At 35.6% G+C, this 12,140-nt stretch overlaps 1 protein-coding gene across 10 annotated transcripts in view; it reads left to right on the forward strand.

The window, feature by feature from the left end:
• The window catches only part of AP3S1 (adaptor related protein complex 3 subunit sigma 1), a 136,223-nt gene that overhangs the window by 48,452 nt on the left and 75,631 nt on the right, over positions 1-12,140 (forward strand). For all 10 annotated transcript variants that reach the window (XR_008957572.1, XR_006410469.3, XR_008957569.1 and 7 more), the window contains one exon: positions 10,699-10,806. Coding sequence is in view for 3 of the 10 variants with exons in the window: in XM_044387340.3 (XP_044243275.1) it covers positions 10,699-10,806 (108 nt within the window). In the remaining 7 variants the exon portion in view is untranslated. The remainder of the gene's footprint in view (positions 1-10,698; positions 10,807-12,140) is intronic.

The raw sequence follows: 12,140 nt of genomic DNA on the forward strand, positions 1-12,140 counted from the left end.
TTCTAGGAGCCCTGATTCCTTTTAGTGGGGAACGGTATATGGAAACCACAGTCTGGAGGTGCTCATAATTATGAGGCTGGTCATTGTTTCTAGGCCTTTTCTTTGAACAGAGCAGAAACGTGTTTTCTGTCCAGCCCTGAGTCAGCTATTTATTCAAGGAACCCTGGTTCTTTTTTGCGGACAATGATGTTTAGAAATGACAATCTCAGTACCATGTTTGCTCATTGCTACCAGGATAATATTATTCCTGGTTCTCTGAGCCAAGCTAGGAAATAGATGTAGGTATGTGTGTGTGTGTGTGTGTGCACAGTAACCTATAGCACCCCATAACCTATTTCTCTATCTGTATATATTTAAAAAATCATTCAGTTCTTCATAATACCTCAGAATGTAGTGTAACAGTACAAAATTTATTCTAGCCTTCTCCTTTTCTGTATTTGCAACTTGCTACTCTGACAGTGAAAGATTATTCTAATTATTCTCACTCTTACTGTTCTCATTATTCCTGACGCATTTATTTATTTGCTCAATTCTTTCTTTTTTTTTTTTTAAAGATTTTTTTTTTAATTTATTTGTTCGACAGAGATAGAGAAAGCCAGCGAGAGAGGGAACACAAGCAGGCGAGTGGGAGAGGAAGAAGCAGGCTCATAGCGGAGGAGCCTGATGTGGGGCTCGATCCCATAATGCTGGGATCACGCCCTGAGCCGAAGGCAGATGCTTAACCGCTGTGCCACCCAGGCGCCCCCAATTCTTTCTTTTTTTAACCAAACTCCTAGTTGGGCTATTGGAAAGCTAAACCCCAGACATGCCAGTCTCCACTCTGCCTGCCAGCGCCAGCCAAAAGCTTGGCTCCAGACACGCCAGCCCCTGTCCTCATCGACTAAGCAGGTTGTTAGAAAGTCAATTCTGATAAAAATTTACAATGAATAAAGTATTACAAAAAACATTCCAGATGATTTGAAAAACAACTCAGTAGGATTTCTAGAAGAGGCAAAAAAATGTCAAAATGGAAAATTCCCATGAATGAATATGTATATAAATGTAGATTACACATATCTGAGTAAAAGGAAAGCCAGAACATGTTGTCCATAATGGAACATAAAAAGCCAAGAAAGAGTGAAAATATGGAAGATGGTTTACAAATCAAGGAAGATTGAGCAAGGAAGGTCTAATGAACATTTATTCTTAGTTTCAGAAGAAGAGGAGAGAAAGAACAAGGCATATTCATAATACCTGGGTATCTAATGGCTGGGAATTTGCCAGAATTAAAGAGAGATACCAATCCACAGGTAACAGAATCACAAGCAGAATAAATAAAAATAAATTTACATTTAGGCTAGTGATAGTACAATTGAAGAGCAGAGAAAGAGCTCTTAAAATCATCCAGAAATAAAAGAAACATTACTTTCACAAGAGCAGTGATTAAATTGGGAAATGATTTCTCAACAGCAGCCACAGAAATTAGAAGACCTAGTGTTGAAAGAAAATAACTGCCCAACTGTAATTCTCAAGTCAAAAAAATATCTTACAAGAATTGTCAGAGAAAAATAATGAGAGAATTTGCTACCAGCAAGCCTAAAGGAAATTCTAAAAGAAGGTACATTACACAGAAGGAAATGTGAGATATAAGAAGGAATGAGTTTAAAGAAGGAAGAACAAAGAAAGATGTAAATTTGTGGGTAAGGATAAAAGAACATTGACTATTAAAGTACTTGTGGGATTAATATGAAAAGAATTTGTGGCACTAAAATACAAGTCACTAATAACACAGAAACCAGGAAGGGGAAAAAAAGGGAGTTGGAGTATCCTCAGATCTTTTAATGAGCAGCTCTGACTTTTATAATAAGCAGCTTTTAAAAAGGATTTCTTGATACTCAGCCCGGAATACAGAGTAAAAAGTAGAACAGCTTTCTGTTTTTTAAAACAGACTTGAATATTTTGAATTTTCAGATTTTTAGACATTCATATTCAGTGTTAGTAAACAATGCATTGTGTACCAAAATAGATTTACCTATTACTTTGAATTACTATATCCCTGTTGCTTTTCATTGGTCAACAATTAACAGCCGTCTTCATTATTAGTAATATGTTATATACTTTCCCTTTCTACTTTTGTCTTGAAAATTGTATCAAAATTTTGATAGGCTAACAAAATATACTCCTAATTCCTTTCAGAATTATTTTCAAAATTGTCATACTTTAGGATTTCCTTTCATGATATATATATGATATGTTGATACGTTACAATGATATATCATTTTGACAGCGTATTGGGCAAGAAACCAGTAGTTTGGGAGGAATAGTACTTTAGCAGCAGAACCTGGTCAACTGACTTAGTCTCAAGATAACCAGATGACTCTAAAACTGATTATTTTCTTAGCAAATACTTTCTTAAGGTTAATAACATTATCAACTCAAAGTTTTAATTTGTATAAGATTTTGATTTGTCAGATATTTTGTTGGAGAATAATTATAGCAACGTTTAAAAAGATTTTTAGATTTAATGAAATTGTGATAAATATCTTTTGACAGGACATATTTCTGAAGCTAAGCTGTTTTTTTTCTTTAATGTTGGCAGTGACACCAGTAAACCCCCAAAACATTCATTTTTTTACTTAAGTTTTTTCATTATAACTTTTATTTAGCAACCCATGTGGGGCTAAAAATGATGAGAAAATACCATATTTCACTGGCTCTAAAATTGCAGCTTTATCTCACCTTGTAACACTTTTGAGATTGGGATTCATGTTACATTCTATAGCTTGTCATAATTTAATTGGCAGTGTTTTTCCTTTTCATTAGTATGTAAAATAATAGTTTTTTAAATGATCAGTTGTAGCTTAGATTTGAAGAAATACCAGAATGTGAAGAGAGATCTATTTACAACAATTAGAATTATAAATACAGGTATTTATAGATTACTTTAGGTACATTGTTTAAAATTTTTATTAGCAAATATATATTAAAATTTTAATTATCAAAGTAGTAACAACACGACCCACAGAAGTACATAAATTGAAATTTTCCAACATAATTTAACATAGTCAGTCATTGGGGGACCAGGATGGCGCAGTCAGTTAAGTGTCCAACTCTTGATGTCAGCTCAGGTCATGATCTCAGGGTCCTGAGATAGATCCCCCTGTTGGGAAGCCACGCTCAGCAGGGAGTCTGCTTGAGATTCTCTCCATCTCCCTCTGTCTCTCCCCTCACTCTTGCTCACTCGCTTTCTCAGATAAATCTAAACACACACACAAACAGCAAGAACCTGTGTTGAAACAAAACATTTCATCATAAGTGGCTAGTCTTAATAATTAAAAAATGATGTCTTGGGCGCCTGGGTAGTGCAGTCGATTGAGCATCTCACTCTTGGTTTCGGCTGGGGTAGCGATCTCAGGGGCGTGCGATCCAGCCCTGCGTGGGGCTCTGCACTCAGTGCTTGGGATTCTCGCTTCCTCTCCCTCTGCCTCTCCCGCTTGTGTGTGTGTTTGCACACTCTCTCTCTATCCCTAAGATAAATAAATAAATCTTCTTAAAAAGTCATGTCTTACAATATCTTTTTGCTGCAAGCAGAGGTAAAGGTGTTCTTGCAAAACACATTTTACAAAATATTTATTGAGTGCTTAACATTCTGGAGGGTTATATGAAGAATATGCCCTTATCCCATTCCTCAAGTAGTTTGTAGTTATTTTAGGAGGATAGGTGATATCTGTCTGTCTGTGTCTGTGTCTCTGTTTGACAGACATACAACCATTAAAGAACATTACACTATTATCCATAGTAAAATATTTTATTATTTTAAAATTACAATAATAATAATCTTTCTTCAGAAACAAAGAAGTCAAGCTATACTGAAGACTATATGATTAAACATTAAATTTCCTCTTACCTTGTCCCCCTCCTTATACCCACTCAGCCCCATCCTACACTGTTTCCCTAAAGTAATTTCTTTTAATAGTTTGGCTAGATAGGTTTCTAGACTTTTTTCCTATATGTTTTCAAAGATATGCATAGTTCTCTTGGTTTAGTGAGTGATGGAGTTTGTTTTTATTTTGCACAGTGTGCTCTGCCTGGCTTTATTCACATCACCTGTCTTTAGATGAATCCTGTCAATACATACATACCAGCTTTATTCTTAGATGAAGATTAAACAGAGTGATGTGCCATATTTTACTTGACTACCCCTCTAGTCAGATATTAATATAGTCAAAGTAAAAAATACTTGGTGCAGAGGACTTCATTTCTAACATAAGTTATAGCAAAGTAGCTTTTATGCTCTGCAAACAAGTGCCTGACTATAGAAAGAAATCTATATAATTTGACCTCCTTTCCTTTCTTTATCCTTTTTTATGTTTGCTTCAGTCTAGTAGAGGGCTTGTTCCTGTTAAAAAGTGAATTGTGTTTGCTTTAGTCTTCATTTTACTCTCCAGTGATTACATATGCTTTATTCAACCAAGATGCTGCTGTCTGTAAGCACTTTATATAGGTATGTAATAGACATGTGTGATGAGCACTGGGTAGTGTCTGGAAGAGTTGAATCACTATATTGTATGCCTGAAACTAATATTATACTGTATGTTAACTAATTGGAATTTAAATAAAAACTTTAAAAAATATTTAATAAACATGGTTTACTACTGAGGTAGTGAACATCACTAAAAAAAAAACCCACTGGTTCTTTAACTTTTGAATTTTGAAATAATTGAGATAAATAATTTTGAAGAAAAAATTATATATAATATTTATTAGATACCCACAATTTGCAATATATTTTATAAATAATAATAAAATAATATAGAGACCATTTAATCTTAAATAAGTTAGAGTAGTACTAGGCAAAAGTCTCCAAGTTCTGCACTGACACATAGATAGAATTTTTACAAAATGTTTAAATGCATGAAAGTGCAGCCACTCTGGAAAACAGCATGGAGGTTCCTCAAAAAGTTAAAAAAGAACTACCCTCCGACCCAGCAATTGCACTACTCGGTATTTACCCAAAGGATACAAAAATACTGATTAAAAGGGGCCAGGCACCCAGCTGTTTATAGCAGCATTATCAACAATAGCCAAACTATGGAAAGAGCCCGTGTCCATCAACGGATGAATGGATCAAGAAGATATGGCATAAATACAAAGGAATATTACTCGGCCATCAAAGACAGTGAAATCTTGCCGTTTGCAATGGTGTGGATGCAGCTAGAGAGTATTATGCTAAGTGAAATAAGTCAGAGAAAGACAAATACCATATGATTTTACTCATACATGGAATTTAAGAAACAAAACAGATGGACGTAGGAGAAAGAAAAAGAGGGAGGCAAACCATAAGAGACTCTTAACTATAGAGAACTAACAGGGCTGCTGGAGGGGAGGTAGATGGGGGGGATGGACATTAAGGAGGGCACTTGTGATAAGCACTTGCTGTTACATGTAAGTGATGAATCACTAAATTCTACTTCCAAAACCAGTATTACACTATATGTTAACTAACTAGAATTTAAATAAAAACTTGAAACATTAAAAAAATAAATGCATGGAAAAAGTGGCATTTTCGTTTTATCACTAATAAATATTCAGCACCTTTGTGCTACCTCTTAAATAACTTGAATACATGCATGACTGTAGTCTTTAATATTATTCTTCTGAATGACTGCATGATCTCTCTCTTATTTTTGCCAGGCTTTTTTTTTTTTTTTAATATATGCACATGGTCAACGTTTTCAAAACATAAACAAAAACTATGAAGTGAAAGACGAGTCTCTATTCTTCCTCAGTCCCCCAGTTCCATTTTTTAGGTAACTACTATACTTTAAAAATATTTGCAGAAAATTAAAACAACAGTGAAATACCACTATACACCTGTTAGAATGGCCAAAATCCTGAACACTGACAACAGCTAGTGCTGGCAAGGAACTCTTGATTCATTGCTGGTGGGCATGCAGAATGGTACAGCCACTTTGGAAGACAGTATGGTGGTTTCTGACAAAACTAAACATGTTCTTACTATACAAGCCAGCAATCATGCTCCTTGGTGTTTCCCCAAAGGAGTTGAAAACAAGTCTACGAAAGAACCTGCACACAGATGTTTATAGCAGCTTTTTTCATAATTGCACAGACTTGGAGACAACCAAGATGTCCTTCAGTAGGTAAATGGCTAAAAAGTATTCGTGTGTCTTTCCAGGAACTTTCTGGGTATATCTAAGTGTGCCTGTGTATGTAATTTTTTTGTAAACCTCAGTGTGACCATATTATAGATATAATTCTATCCCATTCATTTTTGATCTAATAATCTATATCGCTGAGGAATCTGTAGATGTCTCATTTTTAAGAGTGTGGTGATTAATAGTGTACATTCTGAGAAACACGCTTTTTTTTTTAAGATTTATTTATTGTTTGGGGTGGGGGCTGAGGTAGAGAAGCAGACTCCCCGCTGAACTGATCGTGGTGCCCCAAACAGACTCTTAACTATAAAGAACAAGCTGATGGTCACCAGAGGGGAGGTGGGTAGGAGGATGGGGAAAACAGGTGATGGGGATTGAGGAGTGCACTTGGGATGAGCGCCGGCTGTTCCAAGTAAGTTTTGAATCACTGTATTGTATACCTGAAACTAATATTATACTGTATGCTAACTGGAATTTGAATAAAAATGTAAAACAAATAGTGTAGATTCACCATTTCACAGTTTCGTGGTTTTCTTTTTTTTTTTTTTTCTTTTTAAGATTTTATTTATTTGACAGAGAGAGAGACAGCCAGTGAGAGAGGGAACACAGGCAGGGGGAGTGGGAGAGGAAGAAGCAGGCTCCTAGCAGAGGAGCCTGATGTGGGGCTCGATCCCAGAACGCTGGGATCACGCCCTGAGCTGAAGGCAGACGCTTAACGACTGCGCCACCCAGGCGCCCCTGTGTTTTTGTTTCTTTACTTTTACCAACACAGTTTCATTGATCATTGTTGTCCATAAATCTGGCACAAGTATGTTTTATTATTTTCGTAACTCACACTCTTATTTTCTGCTGCCTCTTTCAGTCCATTCTTTATTCTCTTGTAGATCTGTGACTTTAGTGTATATTACATGATCTCATTTCTGTAAATTAGACATACATTTGCACACACATAACAAGTATATGCATAAGAAGTTTTCATGAAGGATATGCAGGTTTCCCTTGCTGTCCAAAAAGTAGAGTGTTCCCCTGAAACATTTTGTAAGTCAAAGTGGCTCAAAGCAAAGAAGCAATTACCCTTTCATAGAAGTGAAAATTCTCTTTGGATTTCTTTCCATTAGCAAAAGCAGGTGTGAATGTAGGTCTTTTTTTAAAAGTGAAGCCTGTAAGGGGAACTTTTGGAAAGTGGGGGAAACCTGTTTAAGATACAATTAACTGTGATTAACTTTGAATAGAGGGACCGAGTAACAGAAGTAGAGGGTGGTGGAGACTTACTCTTCATGTTTAAGTTTCTGTATAGCATGAACTTTTAACTATTTGCTTATACTGTGATTTTAAAAAATAATAATGAAATTAGAGGTTGTGGTTTATGTCCGTAAGAAGCTATGTGGTTGGGTGGATAGGGCATATATCCTAACAAAACAAACAAACAAACAAACAGAAAAGCAAAAATACATTACTAATGTGGTATTTGCTATTTTTAAAAGACACTTAAATACCTATAAAATTCAAGTAAAGGGGATAAAAACCCATTGAACCCTTCCTTATATTAGGTGAACATCAAAGCAATTTAGTAGATGAGTTATATTTCAAGCATAATGTCATCTTTTATTTCCGTTTTAGGTAAGGGGCGCCAGGGTGGCTCAGTTGGTTAAACGTCTGACTCCTGATTTCAGCTCATGCCATGAGATCCAGCCCCGTGTTGGCTCCTTGCTGGGTGTGGAGACTGTTTGAGATTCTCTCTCTCCCTCTCCCTCTGCCCACCCACCTCTTGCACACTCTCTCTCTTAAAAGAAAAAATCTGTTTTAAGTAAAAATTATAAAACAAAATACTAGAATATGCCAGCCATATGTGTTAGTTCTAAGCAAAAGCAAGACTTTTATCATCATCTTATAAAGCCTGCCAAAAATTCCTCCCAATTCTTGGAACATGAAGTTTTCTGTCACTGGACAGCTTCTAAATGATCCCTCCATACCTTATCTGAATACCATGACCTCGATAATGTTAGACTCTTCTCCCAATTAATTCTTGTTCCTATACTGTTAACCTGGAATTTCTACATAATGTATATATAGTACCTCCTCACCTAGAATATATTCTTTAGGCATTTCTTATATTTCTAATAAATGAGATTATGCTTAAGGATTTAGCACACAGGCTCTCATTTGTATTTTTTATCTTCTCTAGATTTCTGAATTTGCCTTCTTTGGAGTTATTTTTACTTTGAGGACAAATTTACTAGTCCTAGGCCTTATTAAATTGACATATGTTCTTAGAATTTCTTGAGTATGACGCACATTTGCAGGCTACTCATTTTAATACCTCTAACCTTGGTAGACATTTCTACAATACTGAAGTCTATGACTTCCACTAATCTGCATGTGTTTCTGAGATATTTCTGGAAAGGCAGTAGTAAATGTATAAGCATGAGCAAAGTGGGGTTGGTGAAGTTTCTGTGCTTTTATCAGCATTACAAATTGTACTTTCTCATGAGAATTTGTTTTTAAAAGAAGAGGGGAAGTTCCACTGCTAAAACAAGTTTTAACGAATCCATCCGTTGGCCATGGGCTAACTTTCTGAACACTTTTCCTCCATATGATACCTGTTAGCTATTGTAAGGTAATTCTATTTTATCATCCAATCACCGTCTTGACCTTTAATTAAATCTTCATAGATTATGACTAAAAATTAATTTACTGTATCAGTTTCATGTATTATTAACAGAAGAAAGCAAGGAAGAGGACTTGGGTCACTCAGACTTAGGTTTTATTATTTTTTATTTTTTTAAAGATTTTATTTATTTATTTGACAGAGATAGAGACAGCCAGCGAGAGAGGGAACACAAGCAGGGGGAGTGGGAGAGGAAGAAGCAGGCTCATAGCGGAGGAGCCTGATGTGGGGCTCGATCCCATAACGCTGGGATCACGCCCTGAGCCGAAGGCAGACGCTTAACCGCTGTGCCACCCAGGCGCCCCCAGACTTAGGTTTTAATTGTTCGTTTGCTACATACTAGTTTATGTGTCCTGAGCGAGCTTGTTTATTCTCTCAACTGTAACAGAGGTTAATGTGAGAATTAAATACCATAAGTGCAGCACTGAAACATCGTTTTAATAAGTGGTAAGTAGTCGCAAAAGGGATAGCAGTTAGAAGTGATGATATTTAGCACTAGGTTTAATTTATTTTTTTAGCACTAGTTTTTAAAACAATTGTGGCTTCTGGTTTTGTTTGCTAGGAAAAGTAATTTTTATAATTCTTTAATTCTTTCTTCAAGAGTTGTACGTGAGGTGTCCATCTTTCCAAAATGAAAAATTAGTAAATAATGATAGGTTTTAAAAATCATGAATATAGTTCCATGCAGTCTTATAAAGGAATGAAAATCTAATTATATAATTATATATTTAACCAAAACCAGTTTTTGTTTAAAATAAAATTACTTGGGGCGCCTGGGTGGCTCAGTCGGTTAAATGGCCAACTCTTGATTTTGGCTCAGGTCATGATCTCAGGGTTATGGGATGGAGCCCTGTGTCTGGCTCTGCCCTCAGCAGGGAGTCGGCTTGGAATTCTCTCTCTCCCTCTGCTCCTACCCCCATGCTCATGCTTTCTCTCTCTCTCAAATAAATAAATCTTAAAATTACTTTATAATATCTTTTAGGTACTATGCTACATACTTTGCATGAATTTTTTAATTCTTATGATGACTATGAGGTGTCTATACTATTTTTATCTCTATTTTACAGATGAGGTAACAGGTGTATGTGTGCCGAAGGGTGTACAGCTAATAAGTGGTAGAGTCAGTATTCATACCTGATTTCAGAGTCTCCATTCTTTATACCACCACATTGTTTTTTAAAAATTATAACAAAGTATGCTATTCTGTGATACCCTAATTCAGCTTTGAGTTGGTGATTTTTGATTCAGTAACTACCTATGAAAAGACACCTGGATTATATTTTTTCCCCAGTAGAAGATGGTATTTTTAGTCTTGGTAAGATGTATATTTGATGATTAAAAATATCTAAGTATTACACATATGGAGGTATTTGGGACAAAACCATTATTAAAATACCTACAATAATAGGAAATTTTACTTTCTTTCAATCAGGGGCTTGTTATAGTGCCACAGGGCTTCATTAAATGCCTTGTGCATAAAACAACTTAATAATTATTGCCTAAGAATCTGGCATAAAAGGCCACTGTAGATGCTTTTTCAGCATTAAACTGGTTACAGTAATAGGTAGTGTTTATTGATCGTTTACTTTGTTCTGAGCACTTCCGTGAATGACCTTATTTATCTCAACAGTCTAGGAAGGAGACACTGTTAATATCTGTTTTACAGCCTATTAAACTAAGACTTAAAGACGTTCTATAGCTGTCTCAAGCTGCATAGTAGTAGCAAACGTGGATTATGAGCCCTCCAAATTATTTTTGTTTTACACTTCATACTTATGAAATAGTCACAGTAGTGTTTGAAACAAAAGCTACTGGAATGATGAAACATTTTTGTAGTGAATTTTCTTTATGGACGTGTACTATTTTTCCCTTTAGGTTCACAATATTCTTGCAGAAATGGTGATGGGGGGAATGGTATTGGAGACCAACATGAATGAGATTGTGACTCAAATTGATGCACAAAACAAACTGGAGAAATCTGAGGTAAGAATGGGAAGCGCTCTGGTTGATGGAGGTCGTACGCATGACCACAAATTATGCATGATGTGGAGCTTTCACTGTTTGTCCTTCGGTATCACCCTTTCAGTACAGCTGGTAGGCTTATTCGGTTTTCAAAAAATGGAATATACATAGCTTAGTATGTTAAATGTTCTGTGACTACTATCTGCCTGATGGTTTTGTGTATTCTTTTTTTAGCCACGGTTGTAACTGCCTTGGGTAATAAACAATTCCAGATTCTAAACAGCTTAAAAAAGAAGTTATGTGTTTGAATAATGAAATCCGTATATGCTTTACAAAACCTTGGTAATCATCAAGGAAATCTTAGACCTGATAGTTTAAAGATATATAAATTTAGTGTCACAGAACTATTTCTGGAAAAGGAAAGGAGAGGAAATGGAATTCTCATGAGGAAGTAACAAGTTATAATTGGTGCTTTGCAAGCCTGAGTGAACACTGAAAAAAGAAATTCATTGCCTTAATCTTTTAATTCTGGATCCTTCCCAGAGGTCACTGACAAGTTGGCTAAGTCGCATATTTTACACAAGGATGCGTGCATTCGTGGCTTTCTCTGCACTCTGTAGGAGAAAGATTTGGTTAGTCACACGTGCTGAGCTTTGTCCCGTTAAATGAGGTGCATGAGGATCCACCAGCGCTTTAGATTCGAATAAAATCGTACTTCAGAATTTTTATGATTCTGTCCTCAAGTGTTAGGCTGAATATCTATAACAAGTACTGTAGCTGAGCCACTGGAGTTCTCATTGTTTTGGTGGTTTCTTACTACTGTAGCAGAAGTTTAGAAAGATGAATAGTTTTGACATGTCGTTGAACACTGTACTTGTTACCTTTGCTATTTATAGTCATAACTGAGATTAGAAAAATAAATTTTATTTATAATTATTAATACAAGCCCAGGTGTTTGGTTGACTTAAAGTAATTATTATTATAAAAGCAGCAAGGTATTAAAATATGCTAGCATTAATTTACAACAGGTGAGTTCTAAAGAATTTTTATCTTGTTGGCTCTTTGAATGATCCATTTAATGTAATGCTATGCTCATTGGAATTGAATGAAACACAGGATGATGGATAAATCCGAAATCTGAGGGTTAGAAACAGTTGAAACTTTCTATAAAAACATTTTCCAGTGTTCTATTTTAAAGTAAAATTGTCCTGCATTTCCCTATATCTCAGTTTACCATCGCTATGAGTTGCCCAAAGAAGCTTGTAATGGTGAAGAGCTTATAATTATGATTCTTTTAAATAACTACTTATATTTTAGGCATTCTACAGTCAATTTTTAAAATACTCGTTTTTGAA

Source organism: Ursus arctos, unplaced genomic scaffold (assembly GCF_023065955.2).
Source record: "Ursus arctos isolate Adak ecotype North America unplaced genomic scaffold, UrsArc2.0 scaffold_5, whole genome shotgun sequence".
NCBI classification, from domain to species: domain Eukaryota; kingdom Metazoa; phylum Chordata; class Mammalia; order Carnivora; family Ursidae; genus Ursus; species Ursus arctos.